We start from the raw sequence: 16,946 nt of genomic DNA on the forward strand, positions 1-16,946 counted from the left end.
TATGCAGAACACTTGAACAGATGCTCAACCTCAAGTTGCTGACGGATCATCTTTTGCTGTAGTGCTTTTCTGAATTCAGACCTAACTGTATTTGAACTCCACTGTACACCATCAGATATGGAAGATACTGACCTTCTCTCAGTGAAACATTAAAGGTTGAAATGAGTTTATTGAAGCTAATAATAATAATTCATGGACTTTAGTCCTGTGCAGCACACAGGAACAGAGGCTTATGCATTCATGGACTTGATTTCAGACACAGTATAGTGAAGAGTAAAGAAAGATAGCATTGAGAAACAGTATCCAGGTGCTGGATTTATTGATTTGCAACTGCCTTCCTTCCCATTATTAATCTGTCTCATCTGTTTAGACTGTGAAAAGTGCATTCTCTTCTCTGCATGTCTTGGAGGCTCAACACATCAGTTGTAGTAAAAAAATAATTAATGACATTAAAAATAAGAAAACTGATCTTTGTTGCTTTCTGTTTTGTTTTGTTTAGCAGAGTATTTTTTCTAACTTACAATTTGATAATGTTAGAAGAGGTTAGTGGGCATGTCTTTTTATCAACTGAGCTCAAGACTCTATGATGTTAAAATTAATATTTAAAAAAAAAATTAATGTTTCTTTTTTTCTCCTGAAATCTTTGTCACTATAGGTACTGCAGCTGGGCTCTGAAATTCTCCCACAGTACAAACAAGAAGCACCAAAGACTCCGCCACATATAATTTTGCATTATTGTGTTTTCAAGACTACCTGGGACTGGATCATCTTGATTTTAACCTTCTACACCGCTATTTTGGTCCCTTATAATGTCTCCTTTAAAACCAAACAGAACAATGTGGCATGGCTAGTAGTGGACAGCATCGTAGATGTCATTTTTTTGGTAGACATTGTACTTAATTTCCATACCACGTTTGTGGGGCCAGCAGGAGAGGTGATCTCTGACCCAAAGCTGATTCGCATGAATTACTTGAAGACCTGGTTTGTGATCGATCTGCTCTCATGCTTGCCGTATGATGTGATCAATGCATTTGAGAACGTTGATGAGGTCAGTAGTTCCACTTCCACCTCTTAATTGTTACTTTGTGTTTGGGAGTGGGGAGGGGAGAAGAAATAAATGAATGCTTTTGAATATGTTGGGGTATTGTTCCTGTGTCTCTAGTAGCTGCCCTCAGTGCTCATAAAAGTTTGCTGATGAGTCTTCTATGGAAGGATCCATCTTTAACTGCACTGCCAGAGACTGAGGTTGTGGTGTCAGAAATCCATATTTACTTTCCTTCATTCTCAAAGTTCAGGAGGACAAGGCAGAAGCAGACAGCTTTTCTGTACAGCTCTGAGAGAAACTGCTTAATCTGACTTACCATAAATAGCTTGAAGTAGTGTAAAGTAAAGATGGTTTCTTAGGGCAGGATTCTCTTCCTTTCACTGATAACTGAGCAGGGTATGTCTACAGGGGGCCATTCTTCGTGTGAACAATTCCCTTTTCTCAGCTGCTTTCATTGTGATGTGGCAGGTCATGAGTGCCTGAATCTCACCTCACCAGATAGTACTGTATGGATGCCCAGTGATGCATGCACCATTGGCAAGTTGTAGAGGAAGGTAGAACACTTGAAGATGCTGTTTGATAATTCCATAATTAGAAGAAAAGACAGGGAGAAATCTAGAAATGTAGGCTCCTCCTTAATTCTTTAACATTTCTTTAGGAACCAGACACAAGCCAGCAGAAGAACTAACATTCAGGCTGGTCTGATACTGCTTATTTTCCTACTGGCTCAAGCTAACAAGAAAATATTACTCAAATATTAAAAAGTAAAAAAACAAGTTTCATGCCTAACTAGATCAGAGAGTTCATGAATTGTTAACAAAATTTTAAGAAGTGGGCTGCAAGAATAATCTTTAACTATACCTTATAAAATCTATCACAAAATAGTTATGTCTGTATTTATCTGTGGCATACATAAGTGTTTCATCTGTGCTTAGTATTTAAAATTTAGTGTGTAATGCTTTTATGAGTTCCTTTGAAATACATGTTATAAAGGACAAGCTAGCTATTAAAAGAAAATTATATCCAATTAAATATCTGGGTAAAATCATAAAACTGCAATACTTTTGTGAAAATACACTAAACGGGTTGCCTAATTTAAAATATTTTTCCTTTTGAACTTAGGCTTGGTAGGCAAACTATTGGGTATAGTGGAACATACATGATGCTATTTGGTATTTAATTCCCTAGGGAGGTTTTCATTTTATATAAAGCTACAGATGGAAATAACACAAATAAGATGATGCAAAAAGCCTTGTGAGACCTGACCTATGGTATTTGTTTGTTTGCAAATTCCTGTTCAGGGCTTTCATGTGTTAATCTATCATAGCATTGATAAAGAATTGAAAAGAGTGCCCACAAGTGTTTCTGTTGTTGAAAGATTTAAAAAAAAAAAAAAAAAAAAAAGAATTTTTTCATCCTCTGCAAATAGTAACAATCTGCTAATGATTTTTGCTGGAGGAACATCTGTAGGCTGGTGATATGACCTACAGAACATCCCTGGGGGAAATGTCTGTAGCAGAGGCCATCACAGCCCTTGGACTGAGTGCAGACATAGACAAGCACAGACTCACGGCAACAATTACTGAGAAGTTGTTACACAGGTTGGAATTTCTCCAGTTTCTTTGTTTGGATGTTGCATTCTAATGATGAGATGATTGGTACTTCAGTTTTCCTGTGTCTCTTCAACAGTATTAATCAGTATAACAGTGGTACTTCTAGTTACTCTAGCTGACGTGCCCAAGGAAAAAACTTTCTCTTGATGCTATCCTTTCAAGACTGTTCATCTTTATTTTCCCTGGTGGGTTCTGACGTTTAACTGATATAAATTGTTGTAAGGTCACTGGAGCAGAGCCTCTACTGGTGTAAATTGGTGCTCTTCTGTGAAGGGCTCAGAGACTGGTTTACAAGACCTGAGGGGCTTTGCCAGCAATGTCAGCAGAATAATGCTGTGCACTTCAGGTGGAGATTTGGGACAGTATATGCTGATTGTCATTTCATGAACTGCCTGTGGAGAAAAAGATAACCTTTTATTGAAAGAAAAAAAGTCACATTCAAGGAGTCTTCGAAATATAAAGGTCTTGCTTTGTATATTCTCTATTGTGTAGAGTATTCCCTTGTGGACCAGCTCCCTTTCTTTCAAATGCACTGATTTAGATTTTACTTGCCTCTCACCCCAGTTCACACACTGTGTTACTTAACTGTTGGATTAAGACAGCTGCAGGGCTTTGCTGCTCAAATTTTAAGTGTCCGGACTGGGTTGTTACACATGTGTTACTTTGGCTTTGCTGTCAGTAATTCCTTGAGACTGGAGACAGTAGATGGCCATGGCTACTGGGAGGGCTTTTTTCATCCATCTGACAAATACATTTAAAAAAAAAAACTGTCAGAGAGAACATGATGTTCAGTGACAGCAATGGCTGTAAAATGAGATCAAGACTGTAAATTGCTATGTTAATGTTTCTGTGTTTTCCACACGTGATAGTAAAGGGAGACTGAGACAGGTTAAAGCTCACTGTTTTTCTGCCTGCTATCATTCTTCGTTAGGAGAAACTGAAGTCACTGAGCGGACCATGGAGGAACTAACTTGACAAGTTGAGTTGTTTCTAAGAGTGATATAATTGTTGTGAAAGAAATGTTTTTTTTGTTTTGTAATATACACAGGGCCTGAAGCTGATGAAGTTAAAAGCAGTGTAGATAGGGTACTGAGTCTCTTGGCTCTTTGGGTAATTTTGGGACTGTCTCAACACTTGACTCTCATTACATCAGTAGTGAAGCTGGTTTTGTCTTCTTCAAGATGTTCCAACAATGTAAGATTAATTATAACATATGAAACTAGAACTGATAAATATTTTTGACAAGACATGCTCATTTAAAAAGAATTTGGATTGATTTTCTTCCCCATTTTCAAGCAACTTTTTGTTTGGCAACTTCATTATTCTATTATAAAATACAATGGAAAAAATACTGGCTTGAAACAAAAATTGTGACTTCTGTGTTTTTTAGCCTATTTCAAAATTTCTTGTGTTTATTACAATTTGGAACATTAGTATATTTTTCAATCCACATTTAAAAAAAATATAATTGAAATTCTGGTTTCCTGTCTGTACTGTCTAGAATTTTTTTGCCCATAAAAATACTTTGAATTCATTAACTATTAATCAATACAGCTATTAATAACTACAATTAATACAAGAGGCACTTAAGTATGAATAAATACATTCTACAGATGGAAGAGGGAAAAAAATGAATGTATTTGTTCAAAGCCGTGGAATTAGATATGAGAATATCTGAAATTTCTGATCTCAAGTGTGATGCTGAAGGAGAAAGAGCGCAGCATCTCAGAGAGCATAGATGTGAACAGAATGCAAACAGTGAGAAATGAATAGATTTAGAGAAATTTCCATTGGTACTGAAATGAAAGAAAAGGTATAAATATTTCTCCTGGTTTTTTTATATGGCAACCTGATTATACAGTTAAGTAGAAATTACTTTCATGACCTGATATAGAACTTAATCTGTTGATTGATGAAGCAGCATAATGCTAGGATTAATCTTAGTACTGTTAAGACAATACAATATACTGTAGTATAAACTGAGTTGGAAAGAGTACATTGGTCTAAAATGTACACAGCCCCTAAATCCTACCATGTTAATATCTTTTGAGTTTGAATAATCACAATAACATTTGTCAGTGATTCTTTATAGTAATTAGTATTATTCCTCAGTTAAGGAAATATCACCAACTTTGAGGAGTAACGTTATCTCTTTCTGTTCAGACAATAGTAAATTTAATAAAAAACAGACTTAAAGTAGTTTTTTTTCCAAGAACAATGCAATCTAAGACCTTGTATTCCAAAGCAAGTTGAATCATATTTTTGCAGCTCAAGCAATTTTATACTGTGTTTTTTATCCATAATCCCATAAGATATAATTTATATTGGAAACAATTTGACTTATTACATGTGACACTGTTGTGAAATTTCATGTTAGGGATGGAATCCAGTCACGTTAGCATTGTATAAATCTCTGAAATAGCAATTTTTACAATAGGCTCCCTGTATATATTTGAGTGAAATACTGTGATCGGTTATTGGCTGATACTGAACTGAGAACTGTATATAATTCTTAGTAGTTGAGATAAATAAATGCATAGTGAAAGATCATCAGGAAAGATGTATTCAATATATATGATCTAGGGTTCACTTAAGTGGATCAATAAGAGAGAAGCTAGCATTTAGACAAAGCAGACATATAACTTTCAAAGGACAAAATGTATGATGATTAAAAAAAAAAGTCTCAGAAAAAAACCCCACAATACGTAAGTAATCGAAGTAAATTAAGCTGTTTAGTGCTAAGGGAGCGTGGTGCAACTTGAAAGTACAGTGAGTTGTACACAGATAAAATGAATGCATTGCTGGTCAGGCTTTTGGCAAATGCAAAGCAGTACTTTTGCAATAGATTAATTTAAATCTTATTAAAGAAATAATCTCTGCTGCTAACACAAATGAGCTATCTAGGAATTACTGAAGTAGCTAAACCAAAAAACATACAAATTCTCTAGATGTGTTTTACCTTTTTTTTTTTTTAATAATAAGAGGCAAGGCAATAATTGTAAATGACCATGGTATTTATAGTTTTATAAAAGAAACGGGATCATAGATATTTTTATTAGATGAATTGTGCTAATTGGGAAATGTAACTTTTATAGTCTTCTAGATAGTAAATAGCTATATAATTTAATATCCATTTGAAACTTTGTGTAGTTCATCTCTCTTATTTGGTTCTGTCTAATTAGTTTTGCACATGAGTCAAGTCTATTGACAAATCTGGTAATGAATGAATGTTTTTATGTGGCTGATTAAAACTAAAGCAATCATAACCTACTTTCTTTATAGTGTCTGTAACAAAGCTAAATACCAAAGTAAGATCCAAGCATAGTAGAAATGTTGGTAAATGTTTCTTGGATGTGTTGACAGAAGATGGGAAGGGATGAATTCCTTAAAACCCAGCCTTTGTACTTCTAATGAAGTGCCTTTTTTGTGCTGCCCTTTTGAGGAGCAGCCTGCCTTCAGAACCCTCTGTTTTACAAACTTTGTTGGTGTTGTATGTCGGCACTGCAGGGTTTTTCTGCCCTTTAACCATTTAGGATTCTGTCCTGTGCTTAAGCGTGCATAAGGTGTTCAGCTCATTTAAATTGTGTCTTGGAGGCATCTATGTTATCTGCTAATGGACAGTCCTTCCAAAAAAGGATACTAAAGAAGGATGCCCTGCCCAGCACCTACTCTGTAGGTTCTGCTTGTGGGTGATAGGATGCCAGTTAGTTTTTCTCACTGCTAGCATTCAGATGAGTGTTCTGGTTAAGTCATGAGAAAGTGAGGATGTGATTGCATTTTAAGGTGCTTTTTCATAGCTTTGAAAAGCATGACATGATTTATCATGCTGTTAAAGAGAGAATGGTAGTCTACAGAAGCAATTCAATCTGTATAAGGCTAAAAGAATTAAAACACTGAATTACATTTTCAGTGATAATGTATGGTGATAGCCTTTGCCCAAGACGAAGAGCTAATTGAATTTATTAGAATTTGAATTATTTCTAAAAGCTGCTGTTTGAGTTGTACTGCATATAAAGGGAAGCATATTTCAGAGACAGGGATCAGTTACCCTGTTATTTTTCCCCAGTTCAGCATACTTGTATTGATCTGAGGCAGAAAATCAGATGAAATTGCAGAGTATTTATTTGAATAGCTAAATGGTTGCTGTAAGTCTATTTTATATTAGGGATTGGATTCGAATTTAAGATGGGGTGGTACTGATGCCTGAAATATTAAATTTTATTTGGGTGTTCGCCTATTCAGAGAAAGTTTAAAAAAAAAAACCAAACAAACAAACAACCAAACTTCTACAACTGGCTGGTTCTTTGAATCAGAAGCCGTGGGAAACAGATAGCTATCTGTAAGGATGTAAAGGACCAACAAAAATCATTTTCTAACTTTCTGGTCACTCCTTCCCTCCCCTCACAAGGGGGGACATAACATGGGTAAATTTTTGATTTCGTAATGTGGAATGTGGGATGGGTGAATAGCAATTGGAAGCTTTATGTTACCTGCATGGTATCTTTATCTGTCCTTCCTCTTATAATCAGTGCTTTAAAAAAAGAGTTGATTTCCTGCATATGCTGGTTTTCTGAGAGTGTTTATATGTGCAAGGCAAGCTTTATAAATGGAAAAAATCAGCCTTTTAATCTCTTTTCGCACCCAATGCTCATATACATGAATTAATGCTGTTTTTTCATGGATTCTAACCAAGCTGGGGGATGTCTGACTAAAATAAGCATTGTGAGTTTAGAGATCTTCAGTATTAAAAACCATAGCAGCAACTAGAGAATTTAGATATTGATTTTGACCTGTGTGCATAACGTTATCTCATTTGTTCACTGCTGAATATGGAAATTGTAAGAAAGGTCGTGTTTTTAGACCTAATTAAGAAAATTAGAAAAGGTGAAAAACAAAAATCAGAAGTCCTAATAATGACCTGATGGCAGGCGTGTTCCTGCCAGGCTGCAGTACAGCTGACTGAGGAATCAAATGCCAAGAAGCAAAGTATTGCTTTCCATGGCTCTTATCTCACTCACACTAGTGATAAATGTGATTTGTCATCTTCCTTTTTTTTTTTTTTTTTTATAAATAATATATTTTTAATATTATTTTAAATATATATAATATTAATAATAATAAATATAATATATTATTTTCGATAAATAATATATTTTAATATATTATATATATTTTATATATATATAATATATATAATATATATTTTAATATATTTTTTGTTTTTTGTTTCATTCTCATTCTTGTAATGGTTAGTTGTTGTTCTTCTGCATCTCCCTTTAACTGAAATGAAGCCAGAACATCAACTGTTATGTGTAAGAAGAAAGTGCTAGAAATCCTAGAGCAAATGTGTGTCAGTAATTCTCTTTCTAAAAATGGATAGTAGTAAATAAATTATACTTCCTTGGAGCCCAGGAAAAAAAATATCTTAATGCTTACTTTGTCTGTTTTCATTTTGTACGTGTGGAAAGTAAATAACAACATAAAAATTGAATGCTATCATATTGTCATGCAGATTTAATTTGTTTTTTAAATCCTAGCTTTAAATCAGCTTTAGCAGGTGGGATGAAAGTCATGTTTTACTTCTTTGCTGAAGTTTTTCATCCCATGTCTTGTTACAAAACAGAACAATTTTTCCTTTTTTTTGTCTGTAAAACATTTCTGTTTCTGTTCTTTCTGCTTTATTTTTTTCTAGGTGTAGTTCTGTTTTCAGTAGATTTTTGAATTGATTTCACATTTGCTCAGCAAATGAATAGTAACTTCTTTTTATTTGTATGGCACATGGCACTGTAGTGTCCACTGCTGCTGGTTTTAAGGATTGTAGAGACAGAAGTAACCAATACATACTCTGCTACAGCCCTTATGTTAAAAAAAAAAAACAAAAAACACAAAAAAACACAAAAAACCATCATGAAGTAATTTATCACAATGTCTTTTCTCCTTACCTCTCTTCATGCATGTGGAAATAATGGTATAAATCTTCTGTTGTCCGACTCAAAGCTGAAGCCAAAACATCAATATTCTGGATCCTCTGTTTTGAGAGAGGATTCGGCACATGGCTGAGGTACAGGTGTGAGATACTGACTGCAGGTCATGTTTTGCAGAAAACAAGGAGATACTGAAGAAAATATGTGTAAAAGTGCACAGTGAGTAGGTCTAATTTCCCACATTATGCATGGAAATTTAGTTTTAGCAGTGTTCCATGGATAAATTTCTGAAGCATCTTCTGATCTTCAGTGTGGGTTTTGTTTTCCTGCAGTACTGAAGAACGCTGATCTTCTGAGATATAGTTCTACTCCTTAAAGATTGCATAGGAGGAGGGGGTGGTGGTGGTTGTGCTTATTAATATAAGGGCTTTTGAAATTTGAGTTTGCTCAATCAGAGAATACTGAGTTATTTCTTCTGGCTCTCAGTGCTTTGACCTTGCCCTTTGGTTTACTACAAATTTTTCAATTTCCATGCATCAGCCATCTCTAGCAATGACAGTAAAACAGCCAGAGTATTAAATATTTGAAAAAAATGTCAGCAACTTGTTGTGGTTTAACCCTTGAAGGCAGCTAAATACCACAGTCACTTTGTCACTTTCCCCCACTGGGATAGGGGAAGAGAATTGGAAGAGCAAAATTTATCTCAGGGATTGAGATAAAGACCGTTTGATAATTAAACAAATAAAAAATAAAAAAATAATTGTGCATTATGAGGTGACCAGTGCACAGCCAGTCATGGAGCAATGGCAGCCTTGGAAAATTCCTCCCCATTTGTATAGCTGAGCATAGGATTGTGTGGTATGGAATATCCCTTTGTTTAGCTGGAGCCAGCTGTCCTGGCTGTGTCCCCTCCCAGCTTCTTTTGCACCCCCAGCCTCCTTGCTAGTATGAGAAGCAGAAAAGAGTTTGGTGCTGTGCCAGCACTGCTCAGGGATAGCTAAAACATATTTGTTGTCAACGCTGTTTTTGTCACAAATCCAAAATGTAGCATTGTACTAAAGAAAGTGAAGTCTATCCCAGCCAAAACCAGCAGACAACTACATGTGGGTATGAGCAGTATAATGTTTACTTTCATTCAGTTACTTCAAAAAATTTGTTATATAAGGGTGTGTGAAATTCATCATTTTATGCTGACAATTTTTCCCTGCAAGAAAAATGTATTAAAAAATGTACTGATTTTTTACCAGGGACTTAGAAGAGATTTCTTAGCTTTTACATACTCTCCAGAGGGGGGATCTGTGGAATACAGGCAGGTGGAACTTTCTCTGAATAAATCTAGCCTAGATCAAACTTGGTGAGATATTCCTTGTTTTGTCACTTCTTGATTGCATTGTAGATGCCTAAAATTGATTCTTTATAGCAAAGCATTTAGGAAGGGGCTATTGGGCATCTGGGGACCTGTAATACAATTTCTAGTTCTTTATGAACCAAGGTTTTGTCTGGGTGGAAGGAACTCTGAGTGTTTTTGAATCTGCCTCTCAAATGTTGTAGCAGGAGCACGCTAAGAGGGTGGTACAAGCATCGAGAGGAGTAAATTGAGTTCAAGCTCTTTTTTGTGTGTGACATCATGGAGACATCTGTATGGTAAAAGCATAAAAATAATCTGCTCAGATAAGAGCATTAGAATGGACAGTAATCGAAAAGCACGGTTTCTATTTTGGAAAGCGCTCATCTAAAAATGTCAATTTTGAATCCAGCAGATCTATTCCCATGAGTATTAAATTTTTAGTTGCTAAATTTAGTGACAAAAAGTGCTGTTTTAAAGTCTTGGGGAATTATCTGATTTTTTTCTACTTACCAGTCTATGAAATAGGCCATTAAGTTTTCATTGTTTGTAACAATTTGAAATTCTGTCACTTAGGAAATGTTAAGAGAATTGTTTAAAAAATCTTTACACATTTTTTCATTTTTGTATTGATCCACTTAAAATAGACAAAACCTTTTTTCTGAGTTTACATTATTTGAAATGCTTTACGAAATTCCACTTTTGGGAATTTCGTAAGGAAAGTTCGGATAAGAATACAGTGATCTCCAGATACTCTGTTCTGAAGCTCTGAAGGCTATTTGCTTTAATCTTTTTTCATCTGATTTCATATATTGTAGTTTCCGTTCCTATTTTTATATCCAGCTTTTTCAGCTCCTCTTCTGTAGTTTTTTTTTCCTTCCCCCCTAGTATTTTGAGTCCTTCTTTTCAGTCTAACTCAATTAAGAATTAATCAAATCCCCAAACATCTAAGTCCTTCCTGAATCATTGCTGAATCACTGTTTTCCTTTGGTAAGACTCATTGACAAGCAGATTTTTTTTTAATCCAGCAACGAACTTCATTTTATATAATAAATATTGTGTCATTTTCCAGCAAAATTTAAACTGGTTTTTAGAGTGCTGGAACGTAATTTTTTCTTGCCATTGCCACGGACTTAAAAGCACCATGTGATTAAAGGCCTAATTTTTAGACTAAAACTAAAAGTTGGTAATTACTGGTGAATTCTCATAATGTAGTATAATGTTGTTTTCCTGTTAAAATTGTACAGACATAAAGGAAAAATGGACTTTGGTCCTGAGGGAAAAGACTGTAAGGCTGTGTGGTAGTACTAGAATGCAGGTATTTAGAATGTAGATGTGCTCATCACTCAGGGACTTGCACGCCCAGTTTCTAAAATATGGTAATCGTAGAATGACTTGAGTTAGAAGAGACCTTAAAGATCAAATTATGGTTTGTTTTTGTTACGTTTTCTCTTTTCCCTTTTTTCTTTTTCCCTCCATACTTAGCCTTCAGAAGTATCTGCTTTCCCTCCCCTGAAGGGGAATTGATAATGTGTTCTGAGGTAACAAATTATGTCTGAAAATGAGCCAATGTAATCATGACAAATTCATGAAATAAGGAAGAAATACATTGCTGCAGTCCTGGGGAACATGAGTCAATATGCTTTAAGTAATTATTTAATAAAACATCTCTTCTAGTGCATTGAACCAGCCTTAGATACTGAAGCAGTTGTATTTATGTGGGAATAAACAAACTTCCAGTAAAAGCTGGGGACCAGAAGTATGCAATTATACATTTCCAGAAATACTCATTAAACCTGTCTATTTAAATTTTAATCAGACTTCTCTGTATGAAAGCCATCATGATAAGGAGAAATAGGGAAGGAGAGAAAAAAAAAAAAAAAAAGCAAAGCTTTTCTATGAAAGACTGTTCAGCTCTTCTAGTTTTCCAAATGGCTTTGAATTTTTGTTTTTATTTATCTACGTTTACTTGGGAATGGAAATCAGTCTGAGTTAACGTAAAATCCTACACGCTGGCTTAATTCTGTTTTATGGGAGCTGTATTGGTATTATTGCACAGAAATACTACACTCATAGCAAAGCTGTCAAAAAAATGATGTGGGGATTAGACAGTGAGATATTTGAAGTACTTAATCTTTGTGCGGTCCATCTGAGATAGAAAGACCGATAGTCTTTACTTGTATACATTGAAAGTAAATACAGGAAACACGTTTGCACTGAAAAAATACAAGTCACTTGGTACTTCCAGCATTTTTTTAGACCACCTTTATTTATTTTCCTCATATGTCTGACCTAAATACTGCAGATTGTATTATATCTGAGAAAATAGAGCATGTGTTGCCCAGTACTGTACTGAGAGCTGATGAGAAAGTCAGAAATAGCTATGAGAGGTTCATGACTCCAATTGCTGGAATTAATTCAGTAGGTGTCTTACTACGTTCCTCTCAAATATTAGATTTGTATAATTTAACGGTCAGTGCTTTTTGTATTTATTTTCAGCCAGCCTAATGTAGCATGAGGATACTCAGGGGCAGTTTACCTCCACTTCTGAGCATGCCTATCATTTGAAGCCTTTACACAGATATTTGTTGACCTATTAAAACCACCCAAAATGTTAGTGCATAAAGATAAGAAGGCATATGTCCATCCCTGAAAAGAATCATTAAACATGTTTCACAGTCTTTTTTTTTTTTTTATGAACACTTAATTCTGATAGATCATCTCACGTCTTTACTAATGTCAGTTACAAATATTGCTGCTTTAGTCTTTGATTCTAATACCCACTGTTCTTTATCTTTCTAGGGCATCAGTAGCCTCTTCAGTTCACTTAAAGTGGTCAGACTACTCCGTCTGGGTCGTGTCGCTCGGAAATTGGATCACTACATAGAATATGGAGCAGCAGTCTTGGTTCTGCTGGTGTGTGTGTTTGGTCTCGCAGCACACTGGTTGGCCTGCATTTGGTACAGCATAGGAGATTATGAAGTTATCGATGAGGATACAAACACGATCCGAACTGAGAGCTGGCTCTATCAGCTGGGAATGTCAATAGGAACACCTTACCGTTTTAACACATCTGGCTTTGGAAAATGGGAAGGTGGGCCAAGCAAGGATTCTGTCTACATCTCCTCATTGTATTTTACGATGACCAGCCTCACCAGTGTTGGATTTGGAAACATTGCACCGACTACAGATGGGGAGAAGATCTTTGCTGTTGCGATGATGATGATTGGCTGTAAGTATTAGAGATTCTGTCTCTCACACATTGTTGGATAGCTGTGTACCGTGAATACTGAGTGATGTATGACCATCTAGAATAATGCAAAACGGTTATTATGCATTTTAAAAGCAAAATATCTTTGGCAATATAGTTATTCACATTTAGTTTTAAAATCACAGATGGAAGTAGTGCTTTGACTAGCAAAAAAAATTGGATGCAATATTCTGTTAATATCCTTTCAGTATCTCATGTAAGTAAACAACAAAATGTCTAAAGCCTGAGGTACTAAAAATTAAAATACCAGAGTGAGTATAGACATCGCTTGTGCTTAAATTTGGTACGTGGCAAAATCTTGGCATGTCGTACATTGGACAAGTAGGTGAGAGGGTGGAGAGAAGCCTAGGAGCATCTTCACAGGAAAGAGGCAACAGTAGCTTCCTAGAGGCCATGAACTCCACTGAGGACTAAGTATGCAGTCAGATCCTGAAGCAAATACAGTGCCACTGCCCTTGGACACCTCTTCTGGCTCATATTTCCTTGTCGTAATGGATTCACATTTGCCAAGCTGTCCAGTTTTTGGTCCGTGCAAAGTGCCTGGAGACTTAATTGCAGTTATGTGCCGTACTGTGATTGCTCTTGAACTTGGTCATGCTTTTCTACATAAGGGAATCAAAATAAGGGGGAAAAAAAATAAGACTTAATACATGGAAGAGCATATCATTGTTATGAAGAAAGAGAGAAGCTTATGTATGACAATATATTTAGGGGAGGGAAAAAAAAAAGCCCTTGCTAAGCAGAAAATTAAGCATAATATATTATGAAACTCAATTAGCACCAACATTGCACTACAGTAATCTGCAGCTTTGATTCTGATATGTTGTTTTACAGCAGAAATGAATCCTATATTGAAATTACACATACAGAGGTAAGCAGGCTTAACGTTGAGAGTAGGAAGATAAGCATTATTGATTGAATACGGATTGGGATTTTTTAGCTGTAAAAATTGTTAATTTTATTCTCATAGCTTTTTTTGCTTCTAAAAGTCTCATCATCTTATTAAAACACACTGGCAGTAGAAGTGGAATTTATGAAAAGCTTGGAGACAATTACAATATTCTCAGGACAATGTGCATGAGACAGTGTGGCGGAATAGTGCAGAACAGGCTTCCAAACATAGCTTCTGATGAAGGTACCTGTTTAATAGGAAATATCCTGACCTTTGGCTTATTGTTCATTATGTGTTACACTCGTGATACTGTCTAGACACGAATAGCCAGTACTATTATTATTATTCAGTGCTGTGAACTGAATGAACTCAATGAACATAACCTTTATGAAATCAAGAATGTGTGTGGGGATATTTTGGAGTTATCCCTGCTCCAAACACTTCATTTGAAAGTGTGATGGAAAGAAAGAGAATTTCTACATGGTGAGAACTGATAGGTATCTGCCTTGAATTGTGAAATGAATTTTCGTTTCAGCAAGTTTTTAAAAAATAGTGGTCTGGTAGTCTTAAAATCTCATGAATACAGTCACGTTTGACAGAAACAGGTTTTTTTTATATTTGATTGGACTTTTGGAACCTTAAATAACTGTCCTGATAAATATTGGTATATCTGAACATCTCTATCCTATGAACAGATACTTGGAAAGCATTTGGACTGTTCATAATATATGTTTGCAGGAATAACAGTTAAGTGATCCAATCTTTTGGTTTACCTCTCTGGATCTTATAGGGTTTTATTGCTTTTAGCACGCAAGATGTTTTGAGCTGTGATCATTCCTGAGGATGAGAGGAACTAAACAGCTTTGTTTAGCTTGCTGCTGTTTGGAGCCTAACTGTTGATACAGTTTCTTCCACTATAAAATGCTGTTTTAAAATAACACTGTTTTGCCTGTAGAGTTAAGCTCTCAAAGACTGATGTGAGCTTGAACTAGGTTAGTTTTGTAAGAATTTTGTCTGATCTGCTAGGAACCTAAAAGATACAGGGTAAATGTATTGAGGGATAAATTTGGATGAGGGAAAAGGAGTCTTATGGCTAGAGCTTTTCTGTGTCACTCAGGAAAATCTAAATTTGTTGCTGGCCAAGTAGCATGTTTGTTATGGGCTGAGGTACTCGCATCATAGTTGATGGCTACGTTTTCCTGTTTTGCTTCTCATTTTATGCATGTCTAGTCACATAGATTTGCATCTGTGAAAGTCCAATGCATCAGAAATAAGCACTTCTAATCAATTCTGCCAACGTGTTACTGCCCATTAGTGAAAATAAAAGGTATATGATTTCTTTCTTACATTTTGCCATTAATAGTGCAATTAATTTAGATGCGGATCTCAAAACCATGAAATGTTACATATTTTATGGCATGCTTGTGCTAATCATATCTACACGTGCTAGAAAACAAGTTCTTTGCAGGTAAACTTAATAATAATTTAAAGCTAAGTTGACGAGCAGCTAAAATATATATTATTTGCTATATTTTTATCATTGCTTATGCAATTAATTTTATTTTTGGGGTGAAAAACAATGACAACAAACACTTCAATAAACTTCCTATGCAACTTGGTTTGTATCACAAGCTTTCTGACACTAGCAGAAAATAGGTTTAAAAAGGTCAGGCGACTGTGTTGTGGTAATCTTCCTGATGGTAAAGATCTGCTTGTGCTGCGGACTAAAAGGACAGAAACCTTGAAAACCAGTAGATTATTCCACAGATATCTATAGATTAAATGTTTACTGGAGATACGATCTTTGGTTTAGACCCCATGATTTGCTGAATATCTTAAACAATGAACATAAAAGCTGAAGTGTGCTTGTTGCACTGCTCAAACCTATGGCCTGTAGTGAAAGAGGAGAAATGCATTTTCGTTAACAAATAAGCACAGAAGAGTAGAATTGCACTGAAAATCCTCTTTTCCGCTGTTGTAATAATTCATTGGAGTAGTACACAGTGATGCTCAAAACTGTGCTCTGATTGTGTGTGAAGGCAGCGGTTCGTACCTCATCTTTCAGTAGCACAGGGAATTCCATTTTCTTTCCATCATCCTAACAGTTTGACTGACTGAAGCTCCAGTTGAAGATAAGTGGAATTTGCAGAGCCCAACTTCAAATTTATTACTCCATTAGCTTCTCCCCTGCTAGAAGGTGTCCATTAGAACTGTGTGAATTTATCTTGTTTTTGGAATGACCAGGTATAGGCAAACATACATACCTGTGTATTTAAAAAGTCCATTGAAATAGTGCTAGACATTTCACAATTTTTGTGTAAGAAATGGAAATAACAGTGGCTCTTTTCCTTTGAGGATGTTATCTTTTGTTAGTTAAGGAAATATACTAACAAAATCATTACTGAGATCCCTGAATTGTCACTGTAGTGTCATGAGAAAAAAGTTGTTTGGGGACAAATATATATAACAACCAGCATTAATAATTCAAATTAATCCCAGCAAAGTTTTACTTTAAATAAACTGGAAGTACTTAATAGAGTAATTTTTTCCTCTTGGGCCAATTAACCTCTCAACTGTGAATAAATAGTAGAGCTTCCATTAGTTGATTAGAAAGAAAGCGAAAATTCCCTTCTATTTGTGGCTTTTATCCTGTACTTCTTTAGAGGTATGCACTGTGTGTTAACCAGCTCACAGTTTGTTAAACAGTGCCGTGACTGGCCAAGTCCATGCTGACAGTTATATTGGTAGAGATGGCCTTTGACATTGCAATCCTCTTTTCATTTGGGAAAGAACATGAATTTTCTTGACGTAAAGCTGGTGGTGAAGATGTGTGAAGGTGTCTGTGACCTACACCTT

The 16,946-nt window shown here is 35.5% G+C and overlaps 1 protein-coding gene across 1 annotated transcript in view; it reads left to right on the forward strand.

The window, feature by feature from the left end:
- Window positions 1–16,946, forward strand: part of KCNH1 (potassium voltage-gated channel subfamily H member 1) — a 180,833-nt gene that overhangs the window by 37,128 nt on the left and 126,759 nt on the right. The window contains exons 6-7 of the mRNA XM_085219311.1: window positions 656–1,048; window positions 12,730–13,159. Coding sequence (XP_085075437.1) covers window positions 656–1,048; window positions 12,730–13,159 — 823 coding nt within the window. The remainder of the gene's footprint in view (window positions 1–655; window positions 1,049–12,729; window positions 13,160–16,946) is intronic.

This window comes from Meleagris gallopavo, chromosome 2 (genome assembly GCF_905368555.1).
Source record: "Meleagris gallopavo chromosome 2, MGAL_WU_HG_1.1, whole genome shotgun sequence".
Lineage (NCBI taxonomy): Eukaryota > Metazoa > Chordata > Aves > Galliformes > Phasianidae > Meleagris > Meleagris gallopavo.